Source organism: Palaemon carinicauda, chromosome 32, assembly GCF_036898095.1.
Source record: "Palaemon carinicauda isolate YSFRI2023 chromosome 32, ASM3689809v2, whole genome shotgun sequence".
NCBI classification, from domain to species: Eukaryota; Metazoa; Arthropoda; class Malacostraca; order Decapoda; family Palaemonidae; genus Palaemon; species Palaemon carinicauda.
The window spans coordinates 16,273,580-16,300,038 of NC_090756.1; the positions used below are offsets into that span (position 1 = coordinate 16,273,580).

Below are 26,459 nucleotides of genomic sequence, written 5' to 3' on the forward strand. Positions count from 1 at the left end.
ACAATTCAAGACGACCACAAATTAGGCAAATGGAAAAGGTGTACTCGCAATCAAATAGTTAGAGAAACTTTCATTTGATGTTAGAGCTATTAACAAAAAACTAAAAGAAGGTGAGGATCTGCGATCAATGTATTACAGTGTTAAAGGAATCAAGTTCATTGAAGTTAATTTATTTTACGTCAATACTGCGAGACGATATTAAAGTTTGCGTAAAATTCGCAAATCATTTAGAGGTTGCTACAGCAATGGTTTATATAAACAACATACATTGGTTTTACAAAATATTGATAGCTATTAGTGAGATTATAACATAAGGAATTAAATAATTTTAAAATTAATGTTAAAAGTTTGCTTTTACAAGATTTTTACCAGAAATTACTGTATCCACAGAAATCACGGAATGTACGAATGAACTATGAAGCCACTTTGAGAAAAAAAAAGCTAAAAGCTAAAAGTTTCTTGTTCCTTACGTTACATTCCACTTTTTGGCTGCTCATTTAAATCTGTGAAAAAAAGATATCAGTCTTCTTTATGAAACAATATTCCATCTCTACCCCTAAAACAAACCAACATACGTACCGCTGGGATCACTGGACACCAACAATAATTACCTCGTGATAGTATCTAGCCAAGTGGGAATTAAGATCGCCAAGATATGGATGAAAATAAACAGCTATCATGCTGTATTATTCTGTGGAAGACTATCTCAAATTTTAAATACCTAACGTTTCTTGCATTTTATAACTCAATAAAAAAAAAATACTTATCTATATGTTTCACTTAGTGTCAATAAAGACAAAACCTTCACAATACAAAAAAGCCAGCAATGTACATAGATTTTCATTAGAAAAACGAAGGTTTTTAGGAATGATTTTTGAACAAATCTGAATAAGAAGTTGCAGCCATTTTAAATATTACTAATTCTTAGGATACCAAGAGTAATTTTTAATGACCTTCAACATGCTCTGTAAGATAACACATTACTTGAAAATAATCGGTCAGAATTTCCCAAGTAAGTAGTTTTGACATATGAAAAACCTATTTTTTGAGGAGGAAATGTGTGGTCTCTAGGACTTTCCTTTTTAAGGGTACAACAGGGAGTCTAATACGAAATAAAATACCAAAAAACATTGTCTCCCAGCTGCTCTATGGCCAGTGTATCAACGTGCAAAACACAAACTCTTGTGCATAAGGGAGACCCTCAAATTCAGGCTCTATTTAACTCGGCACAGCTCTCCAAAGCTGAAATCATCTGGCTATCATTGATAAGTCATCACAGAAAACCAATGCTATTTGTGTACTAAGTTGTGCCATGCCACCATCTCCCGTATTCAAAGTGAGAATCACGTGTCTTCCTTACCTAGGAAGGAGGGAGGGTCTTGGAGACCACACAGCACCTCCACAAAAATAGGTTTTCCTTCATCAAAATCACTTTTGTGGGGTTAATGTGGTGTGGTCTTCAAGGGAATATACCAGAGCAATAACAGAGTACAGAATATATGTGGACAGGTGGAGAAGAGTAGTAGGGAACAGTGAGAATCCATAAAGAGGGTTAGCTCCTTCAAATATCTTGGTTCTGTTAAGAGTGAAAATGGAAACCTTGATGCAGAGGCCAGTCAAAGAATTCAGTTTGCATGGATGAATTTGAGAAAGTCATAAAGGATACTTTGTGATAGGAAGACCAGTGCAAAGGTTAAAGGAAAGTTTTAAATAAGTGTTGTTAGACCAGCCATACTCTATGGGGCAGAGACTTGGCCAATAAAGAAAGAGCAGGAAAGAAAAATGGAAATAGCCGAGATGAGAATGCTGAGGTGGATGTGTGGTGTCGCAAAAAAAAAAAAAAAAAAAGATAAGATCCAGAATGAATTAATCAGGGGGACAGGTAAAGTATTAGAGTTTTCAAAGAAAGCCCATGAAATAAGACTGAAATGGTTTGGTCATGTCATGAGAAGAGAAGATGAACTCGTATGTACAAGGGTTATGAACATGGAAGTGGAGAGCAGAAGAAGGATGGGAAGGCCAAAGTTCAGGTGGAAAGATAAATTATTGGATGACATGAAGGAAAAGGGTCTAAGAGAACAAGATGTACAGGACAGCGAAAAATGGAGAAGGCTTACTAGAAACAGCAACCCCATATAGAAATGGGAAAAGCTGAAGGCAAAGAAGATGAATAACCAAGTACAGTAGACTCATGTACCATCAAGGACAATCGTCTACAACCAGGCAGATAACTCTATCATGCGTGTATAGGTGAGAAGAAAATTAACAAATCTGACTATCATTTCATGAAGGAATACTTTGGAGAAGTTAGACAGATTCCTGTTATCATACTTCTGTTGAGGGAATTGGTTGATGTTCCCATCTTCTATCCGATTTTCTCTCGTAGGAGTCACAAATAAGTTAAGTACCCCACACGCACGTTGTACCGTTTGGAAATATTTCAGGTAGTGTCTTATAAATACCTTATGCCCAAAGCAACTTAAAAGGCTCTAGATGTCCTGAAATTGTATATATGCAAGAGAGCAAAAAGGCCCTTTTCTCTCATATTGTGAGTGTTCAGGGATCAGTTTTCTTTCTATAGAATATATATAGGCCCTGTTGAAAGGGGCTTGAAACAGACTACCTTCCAAGCCTGTGGATGTCTGCGGTTATAACTGCAAGGTAGACACTGGATAGAAGTTACATTCCCCATGCCTTAAGGATGTAATATAAAGAGGGGTCTCCTCTCTGATAAAATATTTTGTTTTTGCCCAAACAGTAGACCCGGAATTAGAATTACAAGATGAACAGGATGGATGAAGATAAACTACAGTACTGATCTTTCCGAAATGCTGTGAGCTCACAGACTCTTGCCTCCAAAGCTAATGTTAAAAATAATGGCTTTTTGTAACAACTTCCAGGGAAACGAAGAAATTATCTTATTTGGTAAAAAACTCAGCATTCTATCAACAGACCAAGACACTAAAGTGTTGGTGGACAAAAATTTGATAGCTTAAGTTTCCAATCTCAAAGATGGGGACCGGAAAGGAACCCAAAGGTTCCGGGGTAATTTGGCACAGACTTAAAAAGCAAGGCCAATCATACAACTTCCAGACCATAATCCAGGGATTTCTTTACACCACTGGAAAATATAAAAAGGGCCCCACACGCTCAAAGACCTTTTTGAATGGCCAAATGTAAACAAGAGAACAGAGGATTACCTCCAGCATATCTATATAAATAAATATATGTTTTCCCAGAATATGTATACAACTTTAGATATGAGACTTGTGGAAATTGGACAGTAATCAACAGGGTTAGAGCTACCATAAACACAAGTACATAATGGAGAAATATTACAAATTTTCCAACAAGTGCAAGAAGAACCTCTTCTTGTTAACTAGATAAAATAAAAGACAACTTAAGAACTAAGATGTAAGCTGCCTTTATTTTAAAAAAAAAACTAACAATATCATTTAGGTCTGTCCCTCTTTAAGCATCAAAATCCAGTAAATTTTTTTAAAATTCACAGGACCAAAAGCTAAACTAGTTAGTCTATCTTCACGGTAACAAGAATGAGTTAAGATAGTTTCTCATTACTCTGTTTGCTGTCAAACACATCAGCCATAAAGGTTGCCTTTTCCTTTAGACAGCAATTGACAGACACCCCTGGTTTAAGTAAAGGAGAAACTGTTAAGTCTACATCAAAAAGTGCAGATTTGAGGGTAGCCCACCATTTACTATATTGGGTTATACAAGAAAAAGTTTTCTTTTATGGTCAAACTGTATTCTTGTTCAGTTGAAAATTAATGCCACATTTTACCCACCCGTGTTAATCGTTACCGGACAAGTAAAGGGTAAGGGGTAAGAATTGACATTCTTTCGACTATCTGCTGTACTTTACGTATATTTCCATACGGAGTGTTATTCCTAACATACTAGACATACTCTTGTCCATACTCTCAAGTAATAGGAGAATGGGCTGTACAGTATGAGGCAAAACCTTCATATATATTGCAGTATACTCTTGACTTCTAGCATGCCATACAAAATCATAATAAAAAATAATCATCCAGCATCTAATAAAAAATAAAATATAAAAAGCAAGAAGCATTTGGGAATATTCTACAAATACAATTATACATTTTTTATAATTGTAAGAATATAATTATATGCAAACATTTTTTTTTTTTTAAATTACTCAATAGTACTCGACTCTGTGAAGTCTGATCCAAAGGTTTCTCTTTAAAGTGGTAAAATTTCATTTAGAGCAGGACAAAATCTAAGAAGCTGAACAGAAAGATGGGAAATACCCATAAGAATGAATGAAAAATAAAAGGAGGAAGCATTGTGGACTGGGCCAAAGGTTCATGGAAAAATCTTCAGCAATCTCTACAGAGATAACCCACCACCTGTTTAATACAGTATTAATTTTTTATAAACATCACAGTCAAGTCCTCTCTAATGGTTCTATTAGCGCCTTGGCATGGAACAAATACACAATCTAATGGATTGTAAATGCGATTACAGAACTGAATTAAAGTCTTCGAGCGCAAGAGCTTCACGAAGCACAGTGATTTACAAGATTTGATTTATTCTGCGCTAAGTTAAACTAGGGAAAAATGGAAGTCATATCTATGTGGATAAACACTATGGATCTAAAATCAAGAATTATAACCAATGAATACAGTAATCAATACAGATAGATAAAGAATCTTATTTCAATAAAAGTTTCTAAAGAATATAATTTCAAAAATTACATCTAAACCTATTATGCTTAATAACCAATAAATATGTTGATAAACAATAAACAATAAACAAACTATTTATGAATTATCTTCCCTGAAAGACACAAGACTAAATATAAAAATACTGTAGAGTTTTGTCATTGTATCAGACATGATGTATAACCATAAAAACACAATCATAATTACTATAATTGAAAACATTAGCCGCTCTATGGCTCATGACAAGAGGGATTTTCAAAAATTCAATCTGTACACACCGGGCTAATACAAATTTAGTCGAAAACTCACCTGGATGGTTTGGCTTTGATCTGAGAAAGGACTCTTGAAGAACGTAGTGATGATATTCATCAAGGAGTTGATGACGTAGCTTTCGAGGGCCCTGAAAAATAAAATAGTTAAATATATTAAAGTTGATTAATCATTTCTAAACTTACACACCTGCGATTATTTCTATAAAGTTATCCCTCACATATCTGCGATTGTGCATATCCACATACCTTTTAATGTGACCAAATAATAATACAAGCAGAACTAGTACCGATGGGATTTTTTTTTTTCACCAGCAATAAACTGTTTGGTAGACAACTGTACAAGACGATAATGAATATCTCAAAAAAAATAAGCACAATAGTCCCAATTAACTTATCATTGCCAAATACTCATGAGACCAAAAGAGCATTTGCATTTCAATTATTAGCTTTTTGCTAACACCGTTTCCTGAGTGTACATCAAAGTACTGCTAATAATGCACAGATTTCCATAGCTACAGGTGTCTCACGAAAGCTTCTGAAGAAACAAAATTTCTATAAAAATAATTGGAGATAACACATCAAGGTAACCAACCCTCAGTTCAGGATCAGTTTTTAGGAATTGTGAAGATTGGACATAAACCTAGAAGTCTTGATAATCACCCACCAATCGATACAAAGTTAAAGCATCAAACAACGTGGAACCTTACTTGTCAGCATGCTTCCTATCAGGTGGAGCGGTTGCAACACGAGCCATATCGACCAGGAAGGACTTTTCGAAAAGGCTCCAGATGTGATGTGAATTGTAGATCTCCTTCATTTCAACTTCCGTGTCAATGTAGCAGTGGTTCAGGAAGTTGATGTATGCTTCCTTTACCTGCAAGCAGACATGCAACAGTGAATGGGACGCACGTTCCTTCTACGCAAGTTATTTTATCATTCAAATAGCACAGTATAGAATGCAAAACACTGTAATGATACATGCATAAAATAAAAAGTTAAAAAAACATCAAAACATACATCTATCACTGTGTTGAGTTTTACAACCAAAGGATGGATAATCAGCATAAAAAGTTATTGGTCAAAATAATCTAACCATCTAATATAAATCTATCCTCTTTGTAAAGATTCCAATTAAACACCTTTGGCACTAGTTATGCTTCATCATTATAAATCATCAAAAGTGACTCACAATTTACAGAAACAACCTAACCTCCTTCCTATTCCTTAATAAATGTCCTCTCTACAAAAGGTAGATCTGCTCACGACAGCTATAAAGGCAGAGAAAACGGCAATGGCCGTGTGTGGTGAGGATTTTTATCAGAGCTAAAACTACAATAAACAATTTTGTACACATATACAGCAAGGTTCTCTTTAATCCTTAGTCACTTTTAGAGAACAACTAAAAATGGGCAAACACAGAATACATCAGATATCGATAAATAAATCATGCATATAATACAAGACATTCCAAAGGTCTAATGGTGTCAAATTTTAGTTCATGTAGAAATAAAAATAAAAATGAGCAGAGACATGGAATCTAAACCATGACTGTTTCAGGTAAATCTCATAAATAAGCAGAAGCCAATTGATCCTCATCTAAATGACGAAGCAACACTTGAATTTCAAAAAACATCTTGAGGATTCTTTGGCTCCATGTGACAGAACAGTTCATCAGATGACGATTCTCCTCGGTCATGAGATGGCATAAGCAGGAGAGTACAGTAACGGCATGAAGCAAGTTAACATAAATTCACTTAGTGACAGAGAAAGGTAATGATTTTGGAAAAAAAATTATGGTAACTTTGATAAACATTTAAAATTTCCGCAAATATTGGCAGTTGCGATCTTCGTAAATGATTGAAGGTAAGACAAGGGGGAATGCGAATACCATGCTTGCTGCTGAAGCCTTTCATTGATGCATGAAACTCATTGCACAAAACTTTGAAGATGAAAACAATGAGTGAATGAAACAGGAATACAGTACTCGCTAAACACAAATACGACTAAACACTTATACAGGCGCGTATAGGGAAGCTGCACGGAGGCAGCTGCTCTTTGTTACAATACCTCGATGATACAATCTGGGTGTGTCACAATAGAATCAATGTCATCCAATGTGATTAAACTGTGACACTTGATCTCCGTGTACACATTCTTCCCCTCGGTCAATTCCGCCAGGAGATTTACAAGTTCTATGTGGTACCTAAGGAAATGAAATTATTCAAGCATTATCTATCTAAGATACAACCGCAAATGTTTCATTCTATGGCGGCTAAGTTGAGGGAAACGCTTGCGTCTCTTACGGCTGACTGTCTCCAGGGACCTGTAAACTTCAAAGACTTTTGTTAATGTTCAGAAGACAGATTCTTTACTTAGCAAAAAAAGTAAAAAAAAAAAAAGTTTGTTTAATGGCAAACAATACATTCAAAACACAGTCTACATAACACAATGGCTACACCAAACACAGAATGTTTAGAAGTCAAAGCAACAGCAAAGAAGAAAATACTATTTATTACCAAGAAACTAATGTCACTAATCACCCTGATAACAAGGAAGAATGAGACATAGCTAAATCACTGACCACTATTTGGTTTAACGAAAATGATACTAAACAAAAGGAAGCTTACTATTACTTTTGTACTACATGAAAATTGCCTAATTTGGTACTGCACCTAATCTTCTTTATGCGATAACATCTATTTTTATAGAAAAAAAAAAAAAGATACCAAACCTGTCATCCAATCCTTTTGACCAATGGTTAAAAAATAAACAAAAACTGGAAAAGTTCCTTCAATAAAGAACATCATCCTCAATTCAACTCTTACTAATCAACTCCTAAAGCAAAGCTAAATCCTACTACTAGACTTGTATTGCCATAAGAAAAAGACTATGTACCTTTAGCACCAACACTGATAAATACAAGAAGCAAAAAAGCTTAATTAGCAGGTTTACCGTGAACACTGAGCTGCCTAAGGACAATAACAAAGGCTAACTGAATAGCACCTCTACTACTAGTGCTGAACTGCCTAAAGATGTTTACTCATTTTACAGCACATCAAAACAACCAGTTATTCATTTTACATACCACAACATAACCAACAGAATGATTATATCTCGTAAAGAATCTGTCTCCCTGGAGGAGCCGATATGCTTCCCCCATAAAATGCAAAGAACCCACTGATCCACTACATGCACACTTAAGTAATGGTTTCCCAATCAGTTGGCATTACCTCCGGGATACAATCCTCGTGTTCAACCATAACTACAATATCATCCAGAGGCAACAGGCTGTGACATTTGATTTCGGTCGATGCATTCTTTCCCTCAGTGCAACAGGCCAGAAGTTTCACCAGCTCTATGTGATACCTGAAAGGCAGCTTGTAACATTATTACGGGCATGATTACGACACCTAACTTTCTTTGGTCTTTCTTTCCCCATTTCAAAATGAATATTAAATTACCTAGTGGATGAATTTTTTCGCATTCAGGGATTTCCTTCCTAAAAATGATGGGAACTACATTAGAGGAAGTATTTCCTTTCCATTAGAAGTTTTAATTCAAACAAAACATTGAGACCCATAAAACATGAAACTCAACTTATTAGGATGCAAGACTGTCTAAAACCTGTCTCCCTTTTAATAACCAGGATGAAATAAAAACAAAATATTTCATCCTTTTGATAACGGACATAAATTCTGAACTATCAAATTAATTCTACCTGCAACTATTACTATATTATCATATATATATAACTGATATTAACTCCCCCTACTATGCTACACAGATGATGTAATAGAAGAAATGCAAAGAAGTATTTCACTAAAAGATAAAAGGTTTATAGCAACGAATGTTTGAATGAAACCAAATTGATCATTACCATCACTTCAATTTTAAAAATATATACAGTCATCCCTTACCACTCACAGCTTTAACTTCTGCCGATCTGATTAATAGCCTGTGAGGCCAATACAGTAAAAAGATGCAAATTCTAATCTATTTTACAGCTCTTTTTGCCCGTTACAATGGTAAAATAATGATTTATTAGGTTAGTTTTACCCTTTATAGCATCTATTGTACTAAGCGTTCCTAAGGCAAACAGGGCATATTTCCAGATCCACATTAACGGTATGACTTTTACCAAACCCTTGCAAACAATAACAATTGATTGTACATTTAAGAAACTGTGATCACACTTCACTTGAAAACCCCCTAGTGAAAGATGAGTTATGTATATGATACTAATAGATATCTTTAAAAGATGGAAACATACACAGAAGATATAGAAGGTCCTTATGTTTGAGATGACATGACATGGACTTCTTGCATTGACATACAATAGAAAATATCGGGAAAGGGTTCTGGTGGGGGGGGGGGGGGGAAATTTACTTTCGTGTTGAATCACTTTCACAAAACAACAACTTGTAAGATATACAAATATGAATTTGTTCTTTAAAATGTATAAAAATTACCACCTGAAAACTTACCAGATTCTTCCAGAAACAAACAAGGTTAATGCAAGAGTTAAATCCTTTAAATATATAAACTGAAGGGACCAAACGGGGTACTAGTGAAAAACTTTAAAATTACAAACACACCAAACATATCTGCCTGATTAAAAAAAAATAATCTGGGGTATTCAAACATTACTGCAACAACAAAAAATCTCCCAATTCCTCACGAAATTCAAGAATAAATTAAATTCATCAAAGGCTCAACTAAACTAATAAAATCACTCAAGACCTAGTCATCAATATGAAGTAAATTTTAGTATAAATACCACTGCATTCTAATGGTCATATCAAACACGAGTCTATCTCCCTTTTTAAAATCCTTGCAATAAAAATATCCTTTTAGATTCAACAAGCAAACTTCAACAGCATACAAACACAAAACAAAATCTAAATTGGTAAATCAAAAATAAAAGCAAAAAGACAGTTAGAGTTTATCAACAGTGAATGGATGCTATTGAGGGTCAAGAACGATAGGCAAAGTTGTTAATAAAATACAGGTACGTAGTGTAACACTTTGTAACAGAGTAGTAGGTTTCAGGTGCAAGTCAGAAAAGTCTCTACAAAAATTCCCTAATTTACGTACACTTAACAATCTTTCCCGTGTGATACTGTTCCTTCATCCTTTACTTCATCGAAATAAGAATTCCTGGCAGAGATGGACTGATTGAAAGTAATTTCATACCATGCACAGTTGTATACAATATATGATTTAATTTTATAGAAAAAAAATAATGATAATTTTTTCCAATATAATACTTTACAAATAAAATACATGGTAACAGATTTTAAATTTGATTTCAAAATTCAAAGCTACTTCATATCAAACCTGTCAAATTCTCAAGTATCAGGCAAAACTGTAAAAGAGGAGAAACCTCGTGACGTAAGGCAATCTAATGCCTGACATTGCAAAGCTTCACTAATATTGGTTCACTGCCTTACCTTAGGGCACTGCTGTCGTCGAAATCCATCCTACTGCGATCGGCTTTCATCATGTCGATGAAGAGGTTAAAAGATGACCTCTCGTTGTAGAAGACGAGAACGTCTTCACCAGCACTCACCAACTAGAAGAGAAAGGTTAACTTTCATGATGTAATGTCGAGGCAAACACCTTAAGAATTATTTGATAAATAATGTTAATAGGTATTCAAAGTTACTTACAGTGCTTGTGACGATTAAAAAATAAAAATATCTTCTTTCTAAATGGTTTGCAATTGAATATTCAATATTAAAATTCATCTACACACAACAGGTTTAAGAATTCCATAAAAGGGACGAAAGGGAGGAAGTAGGAAGCAGAAGAGGTGACCTCATTCCTTAGGCACACTCCATGTCAGCCCAGTAGTAGTAGAAAATAGTAATAGTAGTGGTCGTGGTGCAAAAAAAAAACGTTCGAGGGAAAAATGTTCGTGAACGCTTACAAGAACTGGAGAGCCAATGAAGACTGCCAATCGCATACACGGGCCCTTCAAAGCTCAAAGGAGCGGATGAAGGCATTAGGAAACTGAAAACAGTGTACTTATGTGAAACAACAAGTTCCAAGTGGCAAGTGCGGTATAAAGCGCCAAGATTGACACTTGTCCTTGTCCTTTACCCCTCCCATCGATGGAGAGTGATGGGTTAGGTTCCAAGAAGGGAGTGTGCTAAACTCTCTCAACTGCAAGTCGTGGGAAGCACTACTGAAGTAGCGCAACTCAAAGAGACCGAAGGATGACGATCTGTGTCGTCTAGATGAGGATACTCTCCAAGGAACAGAGAGGAAGAAGAGACTCATTGGGCAGAGCAGCATGCTTGCTTGAAGTGAGGATTGCAGCCAGAAGAGTTCTGCAATCTCAACCCCAGAGAAGTTTTCTGGCAAACAAAGTCGGAAAAAGCACACCGAGACGAGATTTCAAAGAATCTTCAGAGGCCGTTGGAGAATTTACCCGCAAGCCGGAGCAGCAGTTCATCAAACGCGGAGGACAACTTCACCCCGGAAAAAAAATTAGGCCGGAAAGTGTGACACTAAACCGTGGTCTTTATTAGAGGTTGTGACGAGCTGCCTGCTGAGCCAGAAGATTGGAACCAAGCACAAACTGTAAATGAGCTGATCCTTGTTGTGGGTCCTGAAGTGTGGCCAATCATGAGTAGAGGAAACATCGAATGCTGTAAGTGGTTGCTGGGACACCAGGAACCTGGAAGACAGCTGACAAGCAGTCGCAAGCTCACGGGCAATTGCAAACTGATGAGTGATCACAGGCGTTGACGTGCTGACGGGTGATGCTCACGGGCGACCGTGGGTAATCGCGAGCTATCAAGTGATCGTGGGCGATCGGAAGTTGACAGGAGATTGTGGGTGATCACAAGCTGATGAGAAATTGGGAGATAATGAGCTGATGGGAGATCACGGGCGATTATGAGGTGACGGGAGATCGCAGGCGATCGAGAGCTAATGGTGATTCTGGGCGATTGCTAGCTGACGGGTAATCGTAGGCAATCACGCGTAGCTGCAGCAGGACTGGGGAAGGCGCGTAAGCTATACGAGACAAATCAAGTCTGCTGGGTGAGGTGAGTTTTCTAAAAGAGATGAGTCTACTGAGCGAGACGAGTCAGCTGGGCTTGACGAGTCTGCTGGGCGAGACGATTCTTGAGGGCGAGAAGAGTCTAGCTGGACGAGACGAGACTGCCGGGCGAGATTAGTCTTCTGGGTGACAAGGTCTACTCTGAAGAGCAAAGGCAGAGAATAGATGAATCCAATTCCCTAAGGAGGAATACCCCAAAGGGGGACATCAAATTGGTGAAGGAAGTCTCTCCTGCGGATGGGGCCTCCTCTGTTACAGTTGTCAATAATTCTCCCCGCAAGCGGGAAGATTGCTAGACAGCGGCAGATGGAGGGACTCTCCCTCTGAAGGGAAGGTTACAACACCTGGAGGCGAACCTTCGGGCAGTACTCTCTGCTTCCCATCAACGAGCTTTAGCTCAACTTGAAGGTCAACATCGAGTGTTGCCTGCAAAACGTAGCTGAAGCTCGTTTCTGGGTTCCCCTGAAGGGGTTACCTGAAGTACTACGAGGAGTTCTAGTCAATAACTACTCCAGAGAGGACCAAACCTGCGTACAGGAAAGGCTGTCATCAGTGAGACAATCAGCAGGTGCAAGTTAAGAAGGCGGTGACTGGGCAGGGAAACAACTTCCCCAGGAACAGGAACATTCGACTTTGCATGCCTTGCATCGGCTGTCTTAGCCGAACGGAGTAGTACAACGTCACTAGAGCTAAGGAAAAACAAAAAAGAATGAAAAGCAAAAAATACCCTAGGGAGAATAACCTAACCTGCAGACGGGATAAGTGTCCCCCAAGAGGAACAATAATCACTCTATAGACTATGCACTCTCTTCGATAGCCCCCATCGTAGAACAAAGGAGTGCGGCGTCGGTAGAACTATTAAAATGTTAGATTAGAACAACCTATTTAAAATTAATTAGATGAAAACAACCACTTGGAAGAACAACCTAACCTGCAGATGGGAAAGGTATCCCCCCAAAGGTATAGGAACATGATTTAGACCAAGAACTCTCTCTGGGCTGCCAACGTAGAATGAATCAGTGCGCGTCAACAAAGAAGAGGAGCAAAAGCAAGACCGAAGTCAAGCTCTGGGCTCTCCGATGAAATCACAGATAGCAAGCGACATCTACTTCAGAACGGGGGAGTACCCAAACAAGGACGACTTCCCTACGGTGGAGGCCGGGTCGCTGTACTCAGAGGAGCAGGAGAGGCCACCAGCCTCTGGGTTACCCAACGTCAAAAGGGTAGATCATATGAGGTTTCTCCGCCTTCATGAAAACGCCGCACTATGCTGTCACCAAAACAGCAACACTCACGCTGTAATGATAAAAGAAAGCTTACATATATATAAAAAATTACATGAATGTTTAAATATGTATAAAAAAAATAAGTAAAAACAAGTCAAATGCCAGTTAAAAGAGTTGGGCAGAGAGAGAGAGACGAATGTCTACTCTCACCGAGCCTAAAGTAAAAAGTGACGAGACAACACAGATGTGTGTGAGCTGGGTTGCCAGCTACCACCTAATCCCCGCTAACTAGCCGTAGGGTAGTTACACCCCGATTAAAGTCTTATGACGTCTTCCAGCTTCGCAGAAAGTATAATTCCTATAAATAGCGAAAGGGTTTGTACTTAACATTGGAGCAAACCTAGTTAAAAAAAAAAAAAATAAACCTTACCTCCTGCATCACCATATCTTGACTACGCCTGATAAACTGGCCCTCGGCTTTGACAATAGTCTGAAGGAATTTGAGGTACTGGACATGACGGCCGTGCGTTTCTATGCAGTGGATGAAGTGCTGAATCACGCGTTCAGAAACTTCGCTGCAGAGATGGGAATTGTCCTTGAACACTGCGCAAACTGTTTTGGCCTCCAGGAGCTGTAAGTTTTAATGATTAATATTAATAATGATAACATTAATAATAAGAAAAAGACAAAAAAAAAACTCTTAAATAGTAAAAGGGTTTTATGCAGTGTATAGTTTCACATTTGGAAAAAAACATTTTGATATTTCTTATTTCTATACTCCCATGATATTCATCCTGTATTGTTTTTTCTCCAGAAGCTCAGTTTAATCAACCTATAAAAAAATTTCCAAAATTCTGCCCTAATAAACATACAAACCCTAAAAGGACAGTATTCTAGTGGCAAGTGGCAACAAACACCCATTCTCTCTCTCACCTCAGTTTCGAAGTCGACATGAATAGTTTCCCCCACTGAAAATTTTTGTTTTCAAATCATTCATACAGTACATTATATCAATGATTTTGAAAGTATTGTATATTCATTAACTTTTTTATTCTCATATATTTCTCTTTTCTAAATAATTAAAAGTTGATTATCAGCAATACTAATACAGAACTAGCTAAGCTACAACCATTATTGGAATAGCCAAATGCTATAAGCCCAAGGGTTCCAATACGGAAAGCAGCCCAGGAATAATATAGCAAATAAACGGTAAAGGTGAGATTATAAAAGAATTATGAAATACAGGTATATCAAGATCAGTAACATTAAATAGGCGAGTCATATATAAACTATGAAACGAAGTTTATGACATCATCTGATATGGTACACAAAACTATAAAAGCAGGCAGGGCAAGTGTGATATTTCAATTCTACACTAATTTGGTCTCATTTCCACCAACTCTTCCGTCAATAAGAATACTGATATGAATGTTTGTAAAGGCCCTTACACTAAGTCTCAGTTTATATATTCTCATAACATTTTTGTAAATTTCACTAATTCATCATTTTAATGTTTACGTTGTCTCCCCAAATAGCAGCGGTCACAACACATCCCCTCAAAGTGATTACAAGTTAGTATAGTTCGAAATTTGTAAAGGGATGTATTGTGACCGCTTCTAACGACGAGACAATGTGATTAGCTATGACGTCATCAGGGGAGGGGCTTATTTCGCCCAGAATCTTTGCGGCGACTGTAGCAACAATGAAATGCTTTAACTTTACTATTGCTCTATTTTATCCGATATGCTAGTCTTCATCACTCCTTATAAATATATTTCACATTTTCACTATTTATTCTTTTTACAATATATATGACCGATAATTTTGTTGCCTAGTAATATACAGAAATACCAAAAATTAATAGACAACAGTGGAATACCTACGATTCATTAAAGAAAGACAGTTTTTCTAGATCCAAAGACCAACAATGGAGATACCCAGTAACCATTTCATATGTATGCCTCCTTTCTCCAAGTCCATAATCATTACTTTACTATGCTTTGAATACCTTTTAATTGGGATTTCAGAATCATCTGACTTAGTTTTTAAAATCTAATATTTACATTATTCTCTTTTTGTATTTTCAAATAAATATACACAATATGTAAATACAAAAATTCCACTATCACAGGTATTACATTTCAAGGGCGGCCACGCACCAACTAATTGCTGATATACCGTGAAGTCGATGCAGACATCTATGGCATATTTTTTCATTATTTTTGTAAATTTCTATATTTTTAAAATCATCTTTGGGAATTTAAGCTTTTACAAGTCCAATAATGACTTTCGTTTTAAAAACAAAAATATATGAAAAATATAAAACTTATCTGCCCCCGAAAAACCCTAACATAAAGAGTGTGACAGATTTACATAAAATATATTTATAAATCCTTGATGCACTGAGGGAGCGATAGGTGAATGGCTAAATAGCGAGGGATTACTACATATATGAACTTACTCCTGGATTAAGGAACAACTCAATGTTCTTGTAGAGTAGAGCTTGATTCTGGCGATCGCCCAAACAGAAATTCTGCAGGAACTGGTGCGCCAATTCCATTAACTCGTTCATTCTCTTGTCTTCCTTCTTGTCGTATGGTATCTGGAATGCATCGGGAAAATATTTAGATAAAAGAAACTAAAAATTAATATATTATTAGAGATTAGGAAAGACAATTGCATCCTTCAAAAATGACGAATAGATTTTAAACGTAATTAACATTGATTTTTTTATGATTAAACTAACCAATACAAGTTTCATGTGGACTACTGTTCTCCCGCTCATAAGTTTTAAGGTAAATTACAAAGACATTGTATCACATAAGGAACGTAATAATGAACAAAGTAAGTCCGTTAGAAAAAGTTTCTTTTTTAGTTTGAGTTGAATATAAAATTTACGCCTAAGCTAAGCACTGGGACATCAAAGGCCATTGGGACGTAAAACAAAAACTAATGCAGCTAATACAAATAAGATGCGTTCGTACTTGAAGCAAGTCTAGCACCACCGCATGAATCCCCATGTTGCGTAATAGTCGCTGCTCGTTCCTCTTGGGGCTCAGGTGTCCGTGGGCAGACTGAGTGACGCAGAGCTTGTTCATTCTGACGAGGATCTGAAAAATATACAGTTGCTCAGTGATCGTAAAAAAACGATGCTTCATTCCTATTCTATTCCCTTTCACGCAGATGACACCAGATACAAATTATCATAACTGCAATACATGTGTACGTACATTGCTTGAACGAACATGTCTGTATGATCGAGTCTAAAATTCAAGACACTTGCAACGAAATCAAAGTTAATGAACTAACAGGCACCTACACACACTTTCACATACTGTACAATGAAGTATTATTTGAAATCATCTTTTAATAACAATATAACACACTTTGATAAATGTGTAAAATCAGAAATGTTCTTACGCAAAGTCTAACAAGGGTTAAAAAGCTGAGGATGGCAGAAAACAGCAATTAGTTTTCAATTTACTGTACTTACACAAATAGAAGTCTAATACAATACAGCCATACCTCATGATAAGTTGTTTTGTGCTCATACTTCAACACTGTCACTGATTTAGAAATATGAAAAAATTAAATTTTCCTAAAATTCATTATTTCTATACTGTACTCACATGATGTACGTATTGCTTTCATCTCCAGAAGCTTGGAATGTCAACATTACCCTTTAAAATTAAGATATTTCCTGCTTTCTTTCCTTCTAATATACTAATGCCTCTAAAAGAGCTTACAACCATCTAAAAGCAATAACATGCTATGCTAGTTGTATTGGTTCTATATTCTCAGTCAAAATACTTTCTTATCATCTTGGCACCACTAGTCAGTGGGGAGAAGGGTGGGCGTGTGTATGAACCACCAGGTGAGAATAGAAATAAACTTAATTATCAAAATTCAACTATTTCTAAGAACCTTCCCTGATGTTCACATTCTTGACTTCTAAACTTAAGAGGTAGTGGGTAGCCAGAGAAAGAAAGTGATATAGTATATAGTTTCCCATAGTCAATTAAATAACACCCTAGATATACCCTTTGTCTAGGCTTTTAGGTACTAAACTACACGTTGACTTTTTAAAAAAGACTTTATCACCTAATCACTCGTTTATATAACAAAATTAATTATAATATACCATAGAACTAGGCTAAATATATAATTCTACTAAAACCAATGGGATTCATATGATTTGCTACACCAACCACATAATAATAAGAGTTTGTCAAAGGGCACTTATTTCATTGAGATGAGTGATATAAGATCCAGATTAACATCTTCATATACAAGGGATAAGCAGTTTTTTATAGCAAAGTGCCTTTGGGAATACTGCATAAGGATCCTTGCTATCAGCTCAGTCTTCTCCCTCACAACCTAGTTGTCTAAAAGAGCGGCTGGAAACATAGGAGTGCAAGTATTTCACAGCAGAAGGGTCTCAAGTAAATAGAGAATGAGGATCTACGAGATGATCACATAGTATCTGGAATGTCTTATGTATCATCAGAACCTTTACTAAAGGGAGCACTAGAGCCATTAGCTACCACTTGAGGAGTTAGGCTATGGTTTGAAACAGGGAAGATTAGGCCCAAAATCTTACCCTGAATAAAAAGAAAAAATTGCTGGTCTTCTGAGATTCCACAAGAGAAATTAACGAGTTTAAATTCCTAATATATTCTCGACCATCAAAACTAGACTCGTTAGGTTGTACCATAGACAAAGGTTGGAGGAACATTATCGTCATCATTCCCCCTATAACCAACTAGCCTAGTCTTCGCCAGATTTCCCCTGAACTAAAAGTAAGCTTTCTTTTATGCTTTGAACTTTAATATGATGAAATCTAACTCCCAAAGAAGAACAGTGAGGCCTATGTACTACTCACAAGATTCTCAAAATTAAAGAAACAGAAAGCAGACCATGATCACAAAAAAAATTCCTATGCACAGCAATACAGCAATTGCTGATAAATCCCAAGACGACATTTTTGAGCCGTAAGTATAAAACAAAATAAAACCTTGACATCCGGAGTAGTGTAGCATTCATCTTCTCCTTATTATCATTATTATTATTATTTTCATTATTATTATCATCATTATTACTTGCTAAGCTACAACCCTAGTTGGAAAAGTAGAATGCTATAAGCCCAGGGGCCCCAAAAGGGAAAATAGCTCCGTGAGGAAAGGAAATAAGGAAAAATAAAATATAAGAAGAGTAACAACATTAAAATAAATATTTCCTATATAAACTATAAAAACTTTAACAAAACAAGAGGAAGAGAAATCAGATAGAATAGTGTGCCCGAGTGCATCCTCAAGCAAGAGAAATCTAACCATGGTAAAGAGGCTATGGCATTACCCAAGACTAGAGAACAATGGTTTGATTTTGGAGTGTCCTTCTCCTAGAAGAGCTGCTTACCATAGCTAAAGAGTCTCTTCTACCCTTACCAAAGAGGAAAGAAGTCGATAGAGACTGGAGAAGTAGGACATGTGCAGCATGTTACATATTGTTGTTAGACGCTGGTAAGCCTCATTACAGCACTTTACTTGATGCATTAGTATTGAATGAATTAAAAAGGGAAATTTCTTAAGTTTAAGTGGTAACATTGACAGTCCAAGCTTCCTGAGATGAAAGCAATATACAGTAACCATCTGGAAAGGTTCATAGAAATAATAGTAATTCTTTTTTTCAATTCCTTACAATTATAATGTATAAATCAATAACAAATATTAATAAAGTTTTTTTTTTTTAGCCGTTTATTTGATGGCTACGTATGCTTTTTTTAAGGGTTAATTTGCGTCAAAGTTACACGTCTTGGAATAAGGTATGACTGTATATGAGAAAAACCTACTAATCATAAACTTCTTGAGATGAACTAAAAGTACAAATCCCAAGACTAAATATCAAGATAAATTTAAGTATAACTAATAATATGTAAACAAAGACAAAATCCCTTGTCACCATGATCAAAATATACACAAATAGTCAGGCGTAACAGGAGTAATTACGAGCAATACATTTGTGTATACTGAGGGTACGTCTCAATATAACTAAGGCTTAGTGATGTCTAAGCAGTTTCAAAATCCTCATTGCATATCATTAAAATATCTATATAAGAATGGCAGGCATGTAATGAAGTTATAACAGGAAATATCTTTGCATAATCAAACCTAATTGTGATAAAATTCATAAAGCATGAAAATGTTCATTACTAAAAACAAAGAATGATTTGATCCTTTCGAAAGAGCTAACATTCATTAAAGTAAAATTAATTTACTCTGCATAGCCTTGTTAGTTTAGCTTAAAAAATCATTCGTTCACGAAAAAGAAACTCGGGCTGCTCTCATGACAAGCAGCCAAAAGTAACATGTTTATTTTCAAAATTCAGTAAAAAATAAAAATAAAAATTGTTAGAAACTTTTAAAAATAAGTTCAAAATAAATATCAATCATAATCTTGCACTCACGATTTTCCATTATCCTAAACAAATCATGCGATTCTTTTTTAAAGTCAAAGGTTATGATTAGATTAGAGAGCTCGGACAGCACACAAAAGCGAGTGGAACGCACAAGTGTTACGTGAAGTTCGTTAGCTGCGAGACAGCCGCCCTGTGCAGTAAGTACTTGCTAAGTCGAATGAAAGGGAATCTCATCAAAACAAACTCGAAACGTGATTCGACTCGGAGGGTTAGCGCGCGAAATAATAATCGGATATGAATTCAGAATGTTAAAAAACTAAACAATGAATAAATAGGGTAACTGTAAATAAAACTTTTAAAACAAAGTAAAATCAAAGCTACAACACACCAACAAAATCTACAGTAATCCTTCGGCTATAGATGAAAACCCGCAAAGTAGAAACAGAAATATACGGTAGAATTTTCTTATTACTTTTATAATTTTCTATCTTAATAAATTTAAAGATCTATATTCCCAATCGTCCCTATTTAAGGATTCTATAAGCCAAAAATTATTAATTAAATAAAATTTCTAAATATAAAAATTATAAAACTTATCTACCCTAAAAACAACATGCGGTATGAAGGCAAGTACGCAATATAGAATTACATATGTTATACGCATAAATACGAGATGAACAGAAGAAGCAACAGGTGAACCACAATACGCCGAGGGATTACTGTAATATCATTATAAATAAATAAATATCTGTACTAATTAACAAAATCTACCTTTAGTACATTTAATGGATTATGCTACCATTAAACACTGGATACTATTGGCATTTTCAAAATGCTCTGATTAAACATAAATAACTATGAGTTTATAAACTAAAATTACCATATTAAACAGCATAAATGTACACTGGTATATTTGGGAAAAATATATTTATTGTACTTCAGAAAGGACAAAAAATTAGGCTACAATGAACATAACAAGATCATAATAAATATATAGGCTTTTAATATAAAGAAAAGAATAGTAGGCTAGAACACATGCATTGGCATTAAGAGTATGGAAGAAATAAAATAAAAGGATGACAATATACAATAAAGAAAATCTATTTTTATCGCTAACTTACGAAGAACTGCCATTCAAGGAGTTTCCAGTTAAAATTGGTGAATATTATATGAATTAAACTTAGCTTTTTCAATAACTATCAACTTTTAAAAATAATCAAAAGTGGGAATAAACAAATTTAACTGTACAGACTAGTAATAAACCTTGAAAAACTAATAATTGCATTACAGATATACGAGGTATATATATTTACGATACGTTACCTGGTATAACTAGCAAATAATTACTGTAAATAAAAGTAGCAGGCTTGATCATGTGTATTTGTAATGCTTTATCTTCAAACGTTTTGAATAAATTACAATCTAAAAATCAGTATGTATGTATGTATCTGTCTGTGTGTGTTTATATATATATATATATATATATATATATATATATATATATATATATATATATATATATATATATATATATATATATATATATATATAAACATATATATAAACATACTGTATATATATATATATATATATATATATATATATATATATATATATTTATATATATATACATATATATATTTATATATATATATACATATATATATATATATATATATATATATATATATATATATATATATATATATATATACTGTATATATATATATATGGATGTATATGTGTATATATATAAATAAATATAATATATATAATATAGGTATATATATATATATATATATATATTTATAATATAATATATATATATATATATATATATATATATATATATATATATATATATATATATATATATATATATAATGTTGCAAAACCACTTCCAAATACGCACAGCTGCATATCTTCAATATGAGCTGGAGGTCAGCTTAGCCTAATGCAAATTTCTCAGTACACAGGATATACAATTAAAGCATTTACTGGAAACAAATTTTGAAAGATCGTGTATGGAAGATTGCATGATATGCGAGCACAGAATACCATAATCTCAAAACTCTCTGTACTCTCGCATGCAATTACAAAGCTGTACAGTACGTGACCCCAAGATAATTAGGGCAATGTTTAGCGGGGACATCGTTCGGTGGTCGGACCCAAAAGGCTTCAAAGGCATTTTACAACTGGCTGGGATCTGACTTAGCGAGTACTTACTACAGACGGAATATAGATCTACAGTACTTGAATCGTTTTCGTTAGAAAGGGAAATGCTCGAGACTGGAAAAAACTTCCAAGATTCAAAAAGGGATGTGGAACTCGAAGCATACAAAAAGGTAAAATTCAAAGCAGCAAAATTAAATGGCAAAAGCAAGACAGGATACAGAACGTTATGAAGATACAGTACAGTAAAATGGGAAATGCTTTATCAAAATTTAATCTAGATTAAAAAAAAGAATACTGTATACTTTTACTTGAAGCAAAAATAGCGTGAGACATAACTCAAAACTAAGTGTAGGTCAAAAAGCTTTTATGTTTTCATTAGAAGAGAATATTCAGTGCCGAAAAAGGAATTTAAAAACGAGCAAAGGTACTAAAGCTTTTCAGTTTAAGTCGTCATCAATCATCTTAATGAGGCATTCCTTTTTAAGTTGTAGCGTTTAACAAATCACCAAAAGAAAAATACTTTATTCCTAGACTTTGCAAGGGGAGTGTTAAGAAAACAAATGGAAACAGATGGCTAGACTAAGCAGTGACGTCCTCCCCCAAAATATGGCGTTACCTCATAGGTCTGACTGAGCTGCAATGAAGGCACAGTTTGCTTGTGAACAAGAGAAATTACAGTTCAAGTATGAAAAAGAGCCTTTAGCTGCAACAACCGGAAATAACCTAAAGGTGGGTACACACACGCGAACCGAACCTTGTATGCATAACTGTGTTACGCATATACGGTTACAAGGTGTCAAAATGTTGAGGACGAACCGTAACCGCGTTAAGCACGTAACTTCATTGAAATCCACTGCGATCATCAGTCTGTCCGGGTTGTTTATATCTATCCATGCATCATTGCGACGTATTTTGTTAAAATGGTTCGGGTGTTTTGCATACCACAGTAAAGTCTTTTCTTCGTAATAACTAATAAACTGAAGGACCTCTTCCTCACTCCAATCAGCCATGGTACACATATACGTACTGACTGACCAAAACAAGGGACTCTTCTATGGACGGCCTTATTCATAGTCGGTGTCAAGTTCAGCCACCTCTGTTGATACGCGTGCAATACAGGTCCCGTCCACACGTTGCGTAATGTGCAAAGAGACCTCCCTTTGATTCGGGGCCCAAAAACCGACAATTGCCGGGACGGAAGGCGAACCGAGCCTCGAACCTCGCGGGTTCGGGGTTCGGGTTCGAGGAACCGTCCACACTTGCGTTTTTGTTAAAAGAATTGGTTACAATACAAGGTTCGGTTCGCATGTGTGTACCCGCCTTAATGTACAATCATTATAACACAGATTGTCCCTGACTTGCGAACGATGGAATTTTTGTGATATGAAGGTCATATATTTTTGCAAAAATTATTTTCTAGATGAAATATATACTGTAAATATTTAGATATAGAGTTTAATTTTATAAATATGTGTTCATAATACAAATATATTGGAAATTCTAACAGCAGATTATGCATTGTTAGCAGCACAAACTGCATGATCAGGTGCCTAAAAAATTCACAAATCAGAGACAATCTGTTATAACACAAGAAAAGACATTTAAAAAAAAACATAGCATTAAGCATTATGATACTTCAAGCTGCATCTCACCCTGTAAAGTTAAAAATCTTATAAAAAAAACATTTGCATATTGTTTATTTCATGGTCAAATTCAATTACTTAAAAATGGCTCAAGTCAACCGTAACTCTAGTGAAGCAGTCAGGGACATCAAAATTCAACAAAGGATTTTACATGTTTGGTGATAATTACTGGACTGAGTTATTGCATATTGCTTATAATGAGACAGATGCTTTACTAATAAACAGTGAAACTCAGGGGGACACTGTAAAATTTAAGATGATTACTGTAATCTCAAGTCAAAAATGTTCTCATTCCATTTTCTCTACAAAGTACAAAACGAACTATTCGGGAAATCTTCCCTATTAACCAAACAATTATACCTTACATCATTGATGTTAATCTAAGCCTTTTGCCATCAGAGGCTCTTACTAAAGTCTTGATTTCTCATAACAAATGTAATACAAAAGACAGTCAGTGAGGACAAACCACTTTGGAGAACTTGGTACAGTATCATCATCATCAGAGAAGCTTCTACTTCAGAATTTTCCTTTCCTCTTCTGTCATTTTGGATTGGATTTATTTTATCAATGAATTTAGGCTACTCATCCATGGGCTGGGGCTTGTTAAGCCATTCAGCACTACATTACAACTGGGGGAAAACACTGGAGTAGTTACAATATCAAGTAAAAGTTAAATAAATTGGACAGCAGGATGGAAGGTAAAAAGTGGGAATGAATGTATAGTAGAAGGCTGCAAGAATCCCCAAGTAATGCTTTTGCATTGATGGCAATACCCATAAGGGTTTGTTAACCTGAATTCCCATCAGGTCTAGTTCTTCATCTATCCCCTTAAAAGAACTAGCTGTCTCAGTTTTAAATTCAACAATGTTTCCAAAAACACTGTCTTTTCTGTTCAGATATAAAAGCCAACATGAGCACAAAATAAGGCCATCTTTATCGTCCTCATTGCTCATTGGTCATTTTGTTTTGAGTGCAAGACAAACAAAAAAACAGCTGTTATTGAAGAAATGATCACTAGTTACTGATAGTTCCTTTACCAATACAGTATCTGAATTTCCTACTTAATCTTATGACTTGGCCATCACTAAATTTTCAAACTGGACCCCTACGAAAACAACAAATACTCAAATTTCAGTTTTGAACCAAAAAAATATGATAGCCTTCAACCTGGTCCCTAACATTTTTCCTTCACGGTTTGCTTGTAATTTTAACTTGTTGCTTCCCATCTTTCTTTCTGCACACACTTTGCCTATATCTACTATCCTGTTCCATAATCACCTTAGCCTTCCAACAGGTCAGTGCCCTGTTACCGTAACGACAAAAACTAATTTGACATTTTTTCGCTGCTTTCGTCCAGTATCAAACCCATCGTAATATTTGAGATCTTGATCTAAAATTATAGCTTCTGATGACCATAACTTTTATAATACTTTTGAAAAGCTTTATGACTGGAAACTTTTATATTTTCCTCATTATAGTCATATTGAAAAAGCCCTAATAACCCACTACTTCATAACAGTTCATGGCCAAGAAACTACTGCTAGTTAAAAGTCAAAGATATTTCTTTCTAAACTTTAGAGACAATGCTATGGTAAATTGGAGCCGTAGTTTCTCGCAACTTACTTGAATATACAACGGCATTCTACCGTGCGGCTCTCTCTAAAGATCAAATTAAAATTTTCTCTGTTATTATTATTATTCTGCTATGATAGATTAATAAGCAATGATTGGTAATAAATTAAAGCATAGGTTACATAGTAAAATTCTCATGTACAACAACGATTAACTTAGCATCCACTTCATACGCTAATTCTTTTCAGTCAGCTGGTCTTGCTAGCACTAGTGAGATATCCTACATAAGTATCATGAATTCCTTTATCTCTCTCCAGAATAGTTTTAATAGAAGTTGAAAGATACAGACTCTTATCTGTAAGTGTCTAAAGGTTCATGGGTACATTTACTAAATTGTATTATGCCTTTATGAAAGAACAGTACAGTACACAGACCCCAATTTAAGGATTCCAATACTCTATGAGGACAAAGTGAACATAATCTACAGTTATATCATGTATTTCAGATTGAGTTATTCATATTGAAGAAAGTTCCTATTTGGCAAAGGTATCAAGTAAAAACCTAAATAAGAACTCCAGCATAAAAATTTTAAAATGCATATGAATATTCATTGCACATACACTTAGAAAGTTAATTACACATACAAATAACTGTCTAGTTGAAAACCAAACCCCAAATACATTATGTTTCAAGTCATATTGAAGATACCCAATAGAGGGCTTATAGTTTCCTATTAAAAATAAAAGCTTCAAGGCAGAACTTAGGAAATAAATACATGGCAACAAACACATAAAAAACTGAAGACGTTACCTGTTGTATCCGCTTGTAGTTCTCCGCCTGATCGGGTTCTAGAGGAGGACCCAATCCCAGATCAATTGCAGAGCCTTGCTTATCTTGAGCAGACAACATGGGAGCTGGTTTCTTTGGCTTTCTCTCACCTGCAACGACAAACTTACTTCTCAGGACTTAAGAGTAATATCAATGGGTAGAACTTTATCTTGACAAACTAATCTAATTCAATAGCAGTCAAACGTAGCCATTGACAACATTTAAGGTTTCACACTGGTTTTCATGCTTTTAATTGTGTGCATTGCTATGGTTCATCACGCTGATCTTGGATTTATCCGCCTTGCCATTTTTTGGACAAATCACAATATGGAGGACCTCTGTTCTTGATGTTGCAACCCTGCTCCAGGGGAGTGTCTCCATTGTTTACAATTCTTCACACCTTACGGTTGCTAGCAAGGGTTTCCAGGTCGGTGGCTGGAATTTTGCATTACATTAAGGTTGACTTTGGTTGTTCTTTGTACCTCTCCTTAGATGCCTAGTTTTCAGTGGTCGTTTTTTAGTTGTTTTGAGAGCCATAATTCAGGTATATGTA

The 26,459-nt window shown here is 35.4% G+C and overlaps 1 protein-coding gene across 1 annotated transcript in view; it reads right to left on the reverse strand.

The window, feature by feature from the left end:
- Itpr (Inositol 1,4,5,-trisphosphate receptor) overlaps positions 1-26,459 on the reverse strand; it is a 232,608-nt gene that overhangs the window by 86,047 nt on the left and 120,102 nt on the right. The window contains 8 exon segments of the mRNA XM_068356085.1: positions 5,016-5,106; positions 5,686-5,852; positions 7,046-7,181; positions 10,429-10,550; positions 13,704-13,904; positions 15,735-15,875; positions 16,258-16,383; positions 25,889-26,016. Of these exon segments, the coding sequence (XP_068212186.1) occupies positions 5,016-5,106; positions 5,686-5,852; positions 7,046-7,181; positions 10,429-10,550; positions 13,704-13,904; positions 15,735-15,875; positions 16,258-16,383; positions 25,889-26,016 (1,112 nt within the window).